The sequence below is a fragment of the Lathyrus oleraceus genome, unplaced genomic scaffold (genome assembly GCF_024323335.1).
Source record: "Lathyrus oleraceus cultivar Zhongwan6 unplaced genomic scaffold, CAAS_Psat_ZW6_1.0 chrUn0025, whole genome shotgun sequence".
NCBI classification, from domain to species: domain Eukaryota; kingdom Viridiplantae; phylum Streptophyta; class Magnoliopsida; order Fabales; family Fabaceae; genus Lathyrus; species Lathyrus oleraceus.
Window position 1 is genome coordinate 47,996 of NW_026112416.1, and position 14,950 is coordinate 62,945.

Genomic DNA, 14,950 nt, shown 5'->3' on the forward strand with positions numbered 1-14,950 from the left:
ATGAAGATTCTGGGAAAATGATCACTCGCTCAATCGGTGACAATTTTTGTGTTCATGTGTTTTATATTGAATATTCGTATAACACTACTAGAATAAGTCATTTTAGCCTCCTAGTTTAGAGTCGGCCACCGACACGGACACTATTAGTGTCGGCTAAGCCTACACTAACGGACTCTATCTAGGTACATCTTTTAAGACAAGTTATTTTTTTATTAGTGTCGGCAAAACCGACACTACTTGTTATGTTATCTTTGAAGAATGTTTGATTAATTAGTATTTATTTACTTAGAGTCCGCTGAGCCGACTCTATTCTTATAACATATACATTTTCCATTGATTTATCTATAATATATATATATATTTAAGGTTTAAGTATTTTATTTATTAATTAGAGTCCGCTTGGCGGACTCTATGGAATTTTCTGTTTCGGACCAAAAATTACGCGACAGCTTATTTCCCTCTTTCCTTTTCCCTCGTCATTTTTCACTCTCCCTCCATTTCATTTCACAAAACGAAAACCCTAATTCCATGCTAATTCGTGAATCCCTTTTTTCCCTATTTCGTGAACCGATTCGTGAATCCCTAATCCGTGAATCCATTGAAGAATCCCTAATTCCCTAATTCAAAATCCCTCGTTAAAGGGTTTCTGAATCATCAAAGGTAATGCATATTCATCTCAAGTGATTTCCATGGAGTTTTGGTTTAATGAGTATGAGATAGTCATATGTTTTATGTTTTCTGAATGTAGGTTTTCCAGAACTATCGGCTTTGTGGATGCTGGAATCAACTTTTCTTTGCAAGTTTAGTATTGTTTCCAAATATGTTTAAAGTCTCCTTTAAGTCTGAAACTACAAAAATCAAATTATTTGCTAATTGGTTTTCTGAATATAGGTTTTCAAGAATGCTCATCTTACTTAGTGGAGGCAGTAAGCAGTTGTTGAATGCAAGTTAGTTTGGAACCGAAGCACTATATCATCCGGGATTTTGCAAAGACAACTCTTTCTCAAGGTTAGTCATCCCTATGTTAATTTGGAACCAGACTGAACAGTTAGTGTTTGCAATAGTTAGTGTTTGCATCGGTTAGTATTTCTCAAGGTTGGGGTTATAATTTATTTTGAAGGAAATGTTTTTTCTGGACTCAAATTTATTAACTGTTTGCATCAGTAGTGAAAGCTGTGTTTGTGAAAGCCGTATAGTTTCTATGATACTCCTGTTATGAACATATGTGTGGTGTCAAATTGAACTCTAAATCTGAATTTAACTTAGCCATTTTAACTTAGCCATTTTACCTGAATAGCGATGAGTAGGATTAGCCATTTTACCATACAAATTGAACTCTAAATCTGATACAGTTGCAACTGCTACACCAGCTGACACAGCAGCCAAAGCTAAAACCTGCATCATTGCATTCCAATGCATGATTAGTACATAAACAATAAAGGGTTGGATGGAGTAGTTCTTTTTTTAGATACATGAAATGTTTTATAAAAGAGAGAGACACACAACTATAGGGGGACATCGATTTTCCAGGGAGTTTTTGGACTTTATCAAGGGGCAAGTAATCATGAAGAATTGCACAATTTGATGAAGGCCACATCGATGATTCGAAGGCTTAAAAATGATGTTCTTTCTGAACTTCCTGTTAAGCGTAGGCAACAAGTGCGTGCATTCATCATCCCCATTTTTCTTTGCAATCGGTTTATATAGTGCAAACTTTTACCATGTTTTTTTCAACGCATGTAGCTTATGGTGCAACTTCAAAGTTATTTATTGTATTTGTTTTATAATTGATTTTTAGGTCTTCCTAGACTTGGCCGACAAGGACATGAAGCAAATTAATATTCTTTTTCGCGAGGTAACTCAACATATTTGTTATTCATCTTGAGATGAGGATTGTATCATTCAGTTCTGTTAGGTTATAACTCAAACTAGCTATGAAATGCAGTTGCCATGCGTCTTTACTCCTTGCAATATTCGTTTAGCTTATTTTATTGCGTCTAGCATTTGTCATAGGATTGTTGAAATTCAATGTTCAAACGAGTAAGTTGATTTACTTTGTCTGGAATGTTTGGTTGGTATTCATATTACACGTATTTTATTTAACTTGTTTTTGTTAATAAATGAATTGTAGTTTGGCCTTGTGAGAGATGAAGAGATGACTGGTTTATTTTTTACTTCTGAAATGGTTTGGAATGGGCTTTTAGGCATTTTCATCTAGAAACAAGGCTTTAATTGTTTTTTTTACCAAGAATATGTTATTTTACTCAAAAACAGTAATATTTTTGTTGTGCACATGCAGTTTAAGGTGGTAAAAGCTGACCGGTGTTGATTTTTGTTTTGCAGTTGGAGAGGGTAAAACTCAAAGTTAAGGCAGCTAGCTCACAAGAGGAGGTTGAATCACTCAAGTTTGCTGAAAAGAATCTTATTAACAAGGTATTAATGGAATCAGTTGTGCTCATACATTAAGTGCACAACTTGTTTTAGAGATTGTTACTATTTCCTAGAACTAGAAAAGGTTTATAGTTAAATGCCTGCTCATATCCCTTATGTATGCCAGCAAATCCAAACATTATGACTGTTGTGTGATTTAACACTGAACCTTTGATTCATTCAATTCCAGATTTATACTGATTCTGCCGAAGCCAAGATTCCAGCTGTTCTTGATTATCTTGGAACTGTAATCGAGGTATGCCGCAGCTTCTTCCCTTTAAAGCAGTTGAAGATTAATACTTTCAACTGCTGCGATCTATATGAACTTAAATAGCATTAAAAACTTTGGATCTTGTTTTAGCTTTCTCACTCAACGCACATTTATGCCTTTAATTCTACAAGGATATATAAGATATTACTTTGTTGTAATGTGTATCTCATCTCCTTAATTTTGATCCCTTCAAGTTCCTATATGTAGTTAGTTTATGTTCAGTGCTCGAAATATTTGTGATGGTTAACCTTCCATGAAACAAATTTGTGAAACTTCAACACTAGTTAATTAAAGTACACATTCCCTAGTGCAATGGTATTTTTAATATCTAAATTATGTTTCCAAACCATAGATCTTGACGTGCAAATATAGTACCGAAAGAGACAATGTAGGGCATAATGCTACAATTTATTTTGTAATCTTAATTAAAAAGGTGTCCGCTTCAATTTTCTTACCTTACTTTTTTTTCTTCTGCTTGTGATTAAATCAAGCTGTTGATCACCATAACATGTGGTAATTCTATGTATGTAATGATTGTTGCAGGCAGGTTGCAAGTTTCTTATATTTTAAATATTTCATCAATAAGTGATGATAAACACTTATGAGAACTGTTCAAAATTTCCAGAAAAAAAAGGTTGGTTGTATCCGGATTGATGGAGGTACACCTTCTGGATCAAGGCAACAGTTGGTTACAGAGTTTCAGGAAAAAGATTCTATCAAGGCAGCAGTGGTATTGCAATTTGATTCCTATTTTTGTTGTAATCATTTTTCTGTTTGATCTGTTTAGTTTGGACTATCTGGTGTAAAATGTGGCTCAATTTAGAGATGATAATTTCCTGTTGATTTTGTTGTCCTGCAGCTATCTATCAAAGCTGGAGGTGTCGGGTTAACATTGACTGCTGCCAGCACCGTCCTCTTTGCAGAATTGTCTTGGACTCCTGGTGATCTAATTCAGGCCGAAGACCGTGTTCATAGAATTGGACAGGTATATTTTCAAACATGGTTGCTGTTAAGTTGAAAAGAAAGGAAAATCGTGATCTCAAATGCTGTTGTAATTTAAATAAAATCAGCATCAACAGTAAGAGAGTACAAGCACGGTATTGTTTTAGGAATTGTGGTGATATCATAAAATTTGTGATAGATTATCTCTTAAAAGAAAACATCTCTTAAATGAAAATATCTCATTGCTAAGCTTAGCTGATAGATAGTTCAGTTTCAACAACAATCTGTGATGTAATGACTTTCTCGCATTTGTTTTCAGGTGTCTTCAGTAAATATATACTACTTGCTTGCAAATGACACAGTTGATGATATCATGTGGTAGGTTGTGTTTTTTAGCAGTCCTCTGATTGACCTGACATCTTTGATGCATTGATAATCTTATAATTTTCCACATCACAGGGACGTAGTGCAAAGCAAACTGGACAATTTAGGACAGGTATATCTCTATTTTGTTTGGGAACTCTGTCACATGTAGTGCAATTTGAAAGTAATTGTAAAATCAGTTTCTGCACAGTATAATGCTAAGAGATTCAGTTCTGCTTTTATGTATATATCTCTTAGAGAAGATTTATACTCTAGTAGTTTTTAATAATGTGGGTTTTATGTTTCTAAGACGAATTCTGAACTTTAGTTATTGAAAAAAAATCAGATGCTTGATGGTCATGAGAACACCTTAAAGGTCTCAGATGATCAACCGCCATCGAGAAGCCCTACAAAGCAGAAAACTCTTGATCATTTCGTCAGGAGATGTGACAACAACACGAGTGGATTGGAACATCAGTCATCCCCCAAACGTCCCCGGTACTGACCCATAAGTTCTGTGAAATGGTAAGTAAATCCGTAACTGCTGTATATCTGCAAGCATATGCTCACCTCTACTCGGAGAACATGTAGAATGCTGCAGCAATATTTATTGTTTAGAAGCTTCCCTATAATATTACTTTGGAATTTTGACATAACAACAGGTTCTCATAGTGGAATATGATCGCATGTTGACACTGATACTCGCTCAGTGGGAAAGACATATGAAGTAGTAGCTAAAATAGGCGGTCAGCACAGCTGGACTTGCAAGTAGCAACTCTAAACGATGCTGCTGGTATGACAATGGCTATGAAGTCTTAGCCAACAGATTTTGGTTGTATGGCTTAACAACTTGTCCCCCCTATAGTTGTGTGTGGGACTTGTACATAGTACTATCTCTGGTCCTATTTATAATCGATGTATCTAGACTGTATAATGCAACCCGACTCTAAACATCTTTATTGTCCTTTTTTGTTGACTTTAGAGTCGGTGTATGCAAGGCTAAATATTATTATAGACTTTTCTATGTTGACTTTAGGGTCGGTGACACAGACGCTATCTGTTTTTTTCTTGAGTTTTATAAATTGACCTCAATGCCAGTCGATCGATGCATACAAAAAATTTTGACTTTTTTTGTTGACTTTAGAGTCGGACAGGGCAACGCTAAACATAATATTGACTTTTCATGGTTTTGAAATAATATAGCGTCGGTCCAATTAGTGTCCGCGTTAGCCTCCGTTTCACCGAGGCTACGTAGCCTCGGTGTATCTTTAGCCGACGTTACACAGTAGCTTCGCAACTTTTATTCAAGGCCCGACACCGACGCTAAACCGACGCTAACCATATATTAGTGTCTGTTTTTTCACCTTTAGCGTCTGAAAGTGGCCGACGCTAAAAACTGTTTTTCTAGTAGTGTAATGTTCTGATCGGGGGCCTGAAAGTTTACATTTCTAATATTTCATTTGTTTTTGGACACCATATTTCAACTCTTATATGGTAGGCAACACAAGTCTTTCGTACTTGATTAGAATTTATGGTATTCCCCTTTGATTATAAGAGGCCAAGGATTATGTTTTCTATTTAAATGAGTATTTGAGTTTATAAGGCATTAAACGTAGTCACAAGTAGTTAAACACATTGATATTTTTCTAGAATATTGTGTGGTACGGACATTTTGAACTTTTTACCTAACTTTCTTTTAATAAAAATGGAACGATACATTTCATCAACAATATAGAATATGAAAAACCTGGTTTTCTATTACTTTTTTCTTTTCCTTTTCCAGTTTTTTCTTCTAGGTTAGGTTTGTGTCCAATAAGTTTTCTAATTTATATTTTTTCTTCAGGTGAAATTTTTACCAAAGTTATGACCCTAGTATGGTTTGATTGTTGAATGACATATATTGAGATTTTTCGAAATATTCTTTTTCAAAAAACTATATCATTTTTCCTTAAAACTTCCTAAAACACGATTTAATTATAGTTTACTCTAAAGTATTGGCTGTTATTGCAATCTCGTTTGTTATAAATTAAATTACTACAAGTGATATTCATTAACTTATTTGTTCATTTTTGTACTATTTTAACATATTAAAAGTCACATGTTTTTTTCACACAAAAATAGTCTCTTAATAAAGTTATTATATGAGAAGTTAGCGAAAATAATATCAATATAATGTTTCTTTTGGTATTTTACGCATATTCGTTATATTAGTTTTAAAAAGAAGTTCATTTTGATTTTAATTTTTCTAAACTCATTTTAATATCGTTCTTTGAGAACACCGAAAATTATTTCAATATCTTTTATTATAAATTACACGGTAATCATTACATTCATTAACAAAGTTTTTAAATGTGATAAAGTTTATAATATTAAAAAACAAATAATGGAATAGTATATAAACATAAATTTGTAGATGTATAGCATAATTCCAAAGTAGCACTCCAGGCAAATTCAATGTTATGAATTCTAGGCTCGACTCCCAGCTTTGGAGAAAAATTCATGTTTCATTCTTTTGAATATTTTTTTCTTCTTAACTCATGTATTTTCAATTTAAAAAGTTTCCTATAAAAAATAAATTTAATAAAGCTATTATTAATAGCCTGCAGTTTATACCGCGTATTTTTGTAAAAATCCAAACTAATTTGTTTATGAACTTATTAATTCATAATAGATTTTTATTAATTATCAACAATTAATGTTATGTTGGGTTCTCCTCCCTTAAATTTCATTAAATAGTTAAACCTATCTAGATTATTCTATACCTTAATATGTAAACACACATTTATTATAATAAAAATAGATTTATATAAATAAAAATATGTTGTAACTATATACAAAACTTCATAGTTTATCCATTATTGAAATTTAAATCTTTAAATTTATATTTAATGTTTGTAAAATATGCCAAATAATTTTTTAAACAAGGAACTCATTTTCCTCAATGGTGTGAATCATTATGTTCTTTTTTGTTAGTTTTTATAATTTAAAGAGCTCGACGAACAAACAAATCACAACCTATTAGACTACACGCCTATTATGGCTGTTTCACTTCCATGATAAAATTAATTATTCATGCAAAAGTATTTGAGAGGTTAATTGAAATAGTTGTCCTAAACCAACTAGCTTTTAATGGTGCAAAACACCTGTTTAAATTCAAATTTTATATTTCAAATAGTTATTGTACGACAAAGAAATAGTAAATTGTGAATGTTTGTCTTGATTTAAAACTATACATTTAATCAATGTTTTTACCAATGTATCTTTTTTATCAAGTTGTGGGTGTATTGATTTTAAATGCCAATTGTTTAGGAGTTCTTAGCACCATATGGCTTTAATGCATACACGACCTTAACCAATTCCTCTCTTAGTCATCAGAACAAAAACTATAGTTATATATTATATTGAGAATATATTGGAAATTGGATATCGATGTGTCAGGAAATCCAAGCAAATCGTTTATGCAAGTCTCAAAGAACACATGTCATATATTGTTGAACTATTTGCCTACACTTTGCTTCAAGGGTGACGTTATTGTGATTAAATTTTAGAAATGGGAATATGTTGCAAGGTTTTGAAGTTTCATTATTTCGTTAATGGATGATTTAAGATGCAGAAATGACACATTCCTCACGGTCTTGATCCCTTGCATACGGAACAGTATTATGAAGATTCTGGGAAAATGATCACTCGCTCAATCGGTGACGATTTTTGTGTTCATGTGTTTTATATTGAATATTCGTATAATGTTCTGATCGGGGGCCTGAAAGTTTACATTTCTAATATTTCATTTGTTTTTGGACACCATATTTCAACTCTTATATGGTAGGCAACACAAGTTTTTCGTACTTGATTAGAATTTATGGTATTCCCCTTTGATTATAAGAGGCCAAGGATTATGTTTTCTATTTAAATGAGTATTTGAGTTTAGAAGGCATTAAACGTAGTCACAAGTAGTTAAACACATTGATATTTTTCTAGAATATTGTGTGGTACGGACATTTTGAACTTTTTACCTAACTTTCTTTTAATAAAAATGGAACGATACATTTCATCAACAATATAGAATATGAAAAACCTGGTTTTCTATTACTTTTTTCTTTTCCATTTCCAGTTTTTTCTTCTAGGTTAGGTTTGTGTCCAATAAGTTTTCTAATATATATTTTTTCTTCAGGTGAAATTTTTACCAAAGCTATGACCCTAGTATGGTTTGATTGTTGAATGACATAAATTGAGATTTTTCGAGATACTCTTTTTCAAAAAACTATATCATTTTTCCTTAAAACTTCCCAAAAAACGATTTAATTATAGTTTACTCTAAAGTATTGGATGTTATTGCAATCTCGTTTGTTATAAATTAAAATACTACAAGTGATATTCATTAACTTATTTGTTCATTTTTGTACTATTTTAACATATTAAAAGTCACATGTTTTTTTCACACAAAAAAAGTCTCTTAATAAAATTATTATATGAGAAGTTAGCGAAAATAATATCAATATAATGTTTCTTTTGGTATTTTACGCATATTCGTTATATTAATTTTAAAAAGAAGTTCATTTTGATTTTAATTTTTCTAAACTTATTTTAATATCGTTCTTTGAGAACATCGAAAATTATTTTAATATCTTTTATGATAAATTACACGGTAATCATTACATTCATTAAGAATTTTCTTAAATGTGATAAAGTATATAATATTAAAAAACAAATAATGGTATAGTATATAAACATAAATTTGTAGATGTATAGCATAATTCCAAAGTAGCACTCCACGCAAATTCAATGTTATGAATTCTGGGTTTGACTCCCCGCTTTGGAGAAAAATTCATGTTTTATTCTTTTGAATATTTTTTTCTTCTTAACTCATGCATTTTCAATTAAAAGAGTTTCCTATAAAAAATAAATTTAGTAAAACTATTATTAATAGCCTGCAGTTTAAACAGCGCATTTTTGTAAAAATCCAATGTAATTTGTTTATGAACTTAATAATTCATAATAGATTTTTATTAATTATGAACAGTTAATGTTATGTTGGGTTCTCCTCCCTTAAATTTCATTAAATAGTTAAACCTATCTAGATTATTCTATACCTTAATATTTAAACACACATTTATTATAATAAAAATAGATTTATATAAATAAAAATATGTTGTAACTATATACAAAACTTCATAGTTTATCCATTATTGAAATTTAAATCTTTAAATTTATATTTAATGTTTGTAAAATATGCCAAATAATTTTTTAAACAAGGAACTCATTTTCCTCAATGGTGTGAATCATTATGTTCTTTTTTGTTAGTTTTTATAATTTAAAGAACTCGACGAACAAACAAATCACAACCTATTAGACGACACGCCTATTATGGCTGTTTCACTTCCATGATAAAATTAATTATTCATGCAAAAGTATTTGAGAGGTTAATTGAAATAGTTCTCCTAAACCAACTACCTTTGAATGGTGCAAAACACCTGTTGAAATTCAAATTTTATATTTCAAATAGTTATTGTACGACAAAGAAATAGTAAATTGTGAATGTTTGTCTTGATTTAAAACTATACATTTAAATCAATGTTTTTACCAATGTATCTTTTTTATCAAGTTGTGGGTGTATTGATTTTAATTGCCAATTGTTTAGGAGTTCTTAGCACCATATGGCTTTAATGCATACACGACCTTAACCAATTCCTCTCTTAGTCATCAGAACAAAAACTATAGTTATATATTATATTGAGAATATATTGGAAATTGGATATCGATGTGTCAGGAAATCCAAGCAAATCGTTTATGCAAGTCTCAAAGAACACATGTCATATATTGTTGAACTATTTGCCTACACTTTGCTTCAAGGGTGACGTTATTGTGATTAAATTTTAGAAATGGGAATATGTTGCAAGGTTTTGAAGTTTCATTATTTCGTTAATGGATGATTTAAGATGCAGAAATGACACATTCCTCACGGTCTTGATCCCTTGCATACGGAACAGTATTATGAAGATTCTGGGAAAATGATCACTCGCTCAATCGGTGACGATTTTTGTGTTCATGTGTTTTATATTGAATATTCGTATAATGTTCTGATCGGGGGCCTGAAAGTTTACATTTCTAATATTTCATTTGTTTTTGGACACCATATTTCAACTCTTATATGGTAGGCAACACAAGTTTTTCGTACTTGATTAGAATTTATGGTATTCCCCTTTGATTATAAGAGGCCAAGGATTATGTTTTCTATTTAAATGAGTATTTGAGTTTAGAAGGCATTAAACGTAGTCACAAGTAGTTAAACACATTGATATTTTTCTAGAATATTGTGTGGTACGGACATTTTGAACTTTTTACCTAACTTTCTTTTAATAAAAATGGAACGATACATTTCATCAACAATATAGAATATGAAAAACCTGGTTTTCTATTACTTTTTTCTTTTCCATTTCCAGTTTTTTCTTCTAGGTTAGGTTTGTGTCCAATAAGTTTTCTAATATATATTTTTTCTTCAGGTGAAATTTTTACCAAAGCTATGACCCTAGTATGGTTTGATTGTTGAATGACATATATTGAGATTTTTCGAGATACTCTTTTTCAAAAAACTATATCATTTTTCCTTAAAACTTCCCAAAAAACGATTTAATTATAGTTTACTCTAAAGTATTGGATGTTATTGCAATCTCGTTTGTTATAAATTAAAATACTACAAGTGATATTCATTAACTTATTTGTTCATTTTTGTACTATTTTAACATATTAAAAGTCACATGTTTTTTTCACACAAAAAAAGTCTCTTAATAAAATTATTATATGAGAAGTTAGCGAAAATAATATCAATATAATGTTTCTTTTGGTATTTTACGCATATTCGTTATATTAATTTTAAAAAGAAGTTCATTTTGATTTTAATTTTTCTAAACTTATTTTAATATCGTTCTTTGAGAACATCGAAAATTATTTTAATATCTTTTATGATAAATTACACGGTAATCATTACATTCATTAAGAATTTTCTTAAATGTGATAAAGTATATAATATTAAAAAACAAATAATGGTATAGTATATAAACATAAATTTGTAGATGTATAGCATAATTCCAAAGTAGCACTCCACGCAAATTCAATGTTATGAATTCTGGGTTTGACTCCCCGCTTTGGAGAAAAATTCATGTTTTATTCTTTTGAATATTTTTTTCTTCTTAACTCATGCATTTTCAATTAAAAGAGTTTCCTATAAAAAATAAATTTAGTAAAACTATTATTAATAGCCTGCAGTTTAAACAGCGCATTTTTGTAAAAATCCAATGTAATTTGTTTATGAACTTAATAATTCATAATAGATTTTTATTAATTATGAACAATTAATGTTATGTTGGGTTCTCCTCCCTTAAATTTCATTAAATAGTTAAACCTATCTAGATTATTCTATACCTTAATATTTAAACACACATTTATTATAATAAAAATAGATTTATATAAATAAAAATATGTTGTAACTATATACAAAACTTCATAGTTTATCCATTATTGAAATTTAAATCTTTAAATTTATATTTAATGTTTGTAAAATATGCCAAATAATTTTTTAAACAAGGAACTCATTTTCCTCAATGGTGTGAATCATTATGTTCTTTTTTGTTAGTTTTTATAATTTAAAGAACTCGACGAACAAACAAATCACAACCTATTAGACGACACGCCTATTATGGCTGTTTCACTTCCATGATAAAATTAATTATTCATGCAAAAGTATTTGAGAGGTTAATTGAAATAGTTCTCCTAAACCAACTACCTTTGAATGGTGCAAAACACCTGTTGAAATTCAAATTTTATATTTCAAATAGTTATTGTACGACAAAGAAATAGTAAATTGTGAATGTTTGTCTTGATTTAAAACTATACATTTAAATCAATGTTTTTACCAATGTATCTTTTTTATCAAGTTGTGGGTGTATTGATTTTAATTGCCAATTGTTTAGGAGTTCTTAGCACCATATGGCTTTAATGCATACACGACCTTAACCAATTCCTCTCTTAGTCATCAGAACAAAAACTATAGTTATATATTATATTGAGAATATATTGGAAATTGGATATCGATGTGTCAGGAAATCCAAGCAAATCGTTTATGCAAGTCTCAAAGAACACATGTCATATATTGTTGAACTATTTGCCTACACTTTGCTTCAAGGGTGACGTTATTGTGATTAAATTTTAGAAATGGGAATATGTTGCAAGGTTTTGAAGTTTCATTATTTCGTTAATGGATGATTTAAGATGCAGAAATGACACATTCCTCACGGTCTTGATCCCTTGCATACGGAACAGTATTATGAAGATTCTGGGAAAATGATCACTCGCTCAATCGGTGACGATTTTTGTGTTCATGTGTTTTATATTGAATATTCGTATAATGTTCTGATCGGGGGCCTGAAAGTTTACATTTCTAATATTTCATTTGTTTTTGGACACCATATTTCAACTCTTATATGGTAGGCAACACAAGTTTTTCGTACTTGATTAGAATTTATGGTATTCCCCTTTGATTATAAGAGGCCAAGGATTATGTTTTCTATTTAAATGAGTATTTGAGTTTAGAAGGCATTAAACGTAGTCACAAGTAGTTAAACACATTGATATTTTTCTAGAATATTGTGTGGTACGGACATTTTGAACTTTTTACCTAACTTTCTTTTAATAAAAATGGAACGATACATTTCATCAACAATATAGAATATGAAAAACCTGGTTTTCTATTACTTTTTTCTTTTCCATTTCCAGTTTTTTCTTCTAGGTTAGGTTTGTGTCCAATAAGTTTTCTAATATATATTTTTTCTTCAGGTGAAATTTTTACCAAAGCTATGACCCTAGTATGGTTTGATTGTTGAATGACATATATTGAGATTTTTCGAGATACTCTTTTTCAAAAAACTATATCATTTTTCCTTAAAATTTCCCAAAAAACGATTTAATTATAGTTTACTCTAAAGTATTGGATGTTATTGCAATCTCGTTTGTTATAAATTAAAATACTACAAGTGATATTCATTAACTTATTTGTTCATTTTTGTACTATTTTAACATATTAAAAGTCACATGTTTTTTTCACACAAAAAAAGTCTCTTAATAAAATTATTATATGAGAAGTTAGCGAAAATAATATCAATATAATGTTTCTTTTGGTATTTTACGCATATTCGTTATATTAATTTTAAAAAGAAGTTCATTTTGATTTTAATTTTTCTAAACTTATTTTAATATCGTTCTTTGAGAACATCGAAAATTATTTTAATATCTTTTATGATAAATTACACGGTAATCATTACATTCATTAAGAATTTTCTTAAATGTGATAAAGTATATAATATTAAAAAACAAATAATGGTATAGTATATAAACATAAATTTGTAGATGTATAGCATAATTCCAAAGTAGCACTCCACGCAAATTCAATGTTATGAATTCTGGGTTTGACTCCCAGCTTTGGAGAAAAATTCATGTTTTATTCTTTTGAATATTTTTTTCTTCTTAACTCATGCATTTTCAATTAAAAGAGTTTCCTATAAAAAATAAATTTAGTAAAACTATTATTAATAGCCTGCAGTTTAAACAGCGCATTTTTGTAAAAATCCAATGTAATTTGTTTATGAACTTAATAATTCATAATAGATTTTTATTAATTATGAACAATTAATGTTATGTTGGGTTCTCCTCCCTTAAATTTCATTAAATAGTTAAACCTATCTAGATTATTCTATACCTTAATATTTAAACACACATTTATTATAATAAAAATAGATTTATATAAATAAAAATATGTTGTAACTATATACAAAACTTCATAGTTTATCCATTATTGAAATTTAAATCTTTAAATTTATATTTAATGTTTGTAAAATATGCCAAATAATTTTTTAAACAAGGAACTCATTTTCCTCAATGGTGTGAATCATTATGTTCTTTTTTGTTAGTTTTTATAATTTAAAGAACTCGACGAACAAACAAATCACAACCTATTAGACGACACGCCTATTATGGCTGTTTCACTTCCATGATAAAATTAATTATTCATGCAAAAGTATTTGAGAGGTTAATTGAAATAGTTCTCCTAAACCAACTACCTTTGAATGGTGCAAAACACCTGTTGAAATTCAAATTTTATATTTCAAATAGTTATTGTACGACAAAGAAATAGTAAATTGTGAATGTTTGTCTTGATTTAAAACTATACATTTAAATCAATGTTTTTACCAATGTATCTTTTTTATCAAGTTGTGGGTGTATTGATTTTAATTGCCAATTGTTTAGGAGTTCTTAGCACCATATGGCTTTAATGCATACACGACCTTAACCAATTCCTCTCTTAGTCATCAGAACAAAAACTATAGTTATATATTATATTGAGAATATATTGGAAATTGGATATCGATGTGTCAGGAAATCCAAGCAAATCGTTTATGCAAGTCTCAAAGAACACATGTCATATATTGTTGAACTATTTGCCTACACTTTGCTTCAAGGGTGACGTTATTGTGATTAAATTTTAGAAATGGGAATATGTTGCAAGGTTTTGAAGTTTCATTATTTCGTTAATGGATGATTTAAGATGCAGAAATGACACATTCCTCACGGTCTTGATCCCTTGCATACGGAACAGTATTATGAAGATTCTGGGAAAATGATCACTCGCTCAATCGGTGACGATTTTTGTGTTCATGTGTTTTATATTGAATATTCGTATAATGTTCTGATCGGGGGCCTGAAAGTTTACATTTCTAATATTTCATTTGTTTTTGGACACCATATTTCAACTCTTATATGGTAGGCAACACAAGTTTTTCGTACTTGATTAGAATTTATGGTATTCCCCTTTGATTATAAGAGGCCAAGGATTATGTTTTCTATTTAAATGAGTATTTGAGTTTAGAAGGCATTAAACGTAGTCACAAGTAGTTA

At 29.8% G+C, this 14,950-nt stretch overlaps 1 protein-coding gene across 4 annotated transcripts; it reads left to right on the plus strand.

Moving 5' to 3' along the window:
• The first annotated feature begins 392 nt into the window (after nt 1-392).
• LOC127112048 (uncharacterized) lies at nt 393-5,041 on the plus strand. Of its 4 annotated transcripts, none has more exons than XM_051046243.1 (13): nt 393-660; nt 749-800; nt 892-1,008; nt 1,353-1,659; nt 1,799-1,855; nt 2,344-2,433; nt 2,621-2,686; nt 3,327-3,431; nt 3,561-3,686; nt 3,963-4,021; nt 4,103-4,139; nt 4,353-4,531; nt 4,669-5,041. In XM_051046243.1, exons 4-12 carry the CDS (start codon nt 1,585-1,587, stop codon nt 4,509-4,511), a joined length of 774 nt encoding a protein of 257 aa, XP_050902200.1. In that variant the 5' UTR covers nt 393-660; nt 749-800; nt 892-1,008; nt 1,353-1,584; the 3' UTR covers nt 4,512-4,531; nt 4,669-5,041. The 4 variants fall into 4 exon arrangements, with proteins under 4 accessions (XP_050902200.1, XP_050902201.1, XP_050902198.1 ...); XM_051046241.1 differs by having other exon boundaries at nt 434-660; nt 1,371-1,659; XM_051046242.1 differs by having other exon boundaries at nt 434-660; nt 1,531-1,659.
• The last annotated feature ends 9,909 nt before the right edge of the window (nt 5,042-14,950 follow it).

What these genes read in the sequence shown, in the direction of transcription:
- LOC127112048 (XM_051046243.1), top strand. Translation starts at nt 1,585, where the DNA reads ATGAAGGCCACATCGATGATTCGAAGGCTTAAAAATGATGTTCTTTCT. An exon ending in ATCTTGGAACTGTAATCGAG is followed by an intron (nt 2,687 to 3,326) that starts GTATGCCGCAGC and finishes CAAAATTTCCAG; the next exon opens with AAAAAAAAGGTTGGTTGTAT. An exon ending in GTGTTCATAGAATTGGACAG is followed by an intron (nt 3,687 to 3,962) that starts GTATATTTTCAA and finishes ATTTGTTTTCAG; the next exon opens with GTGTCTTCAGTAAATATATA.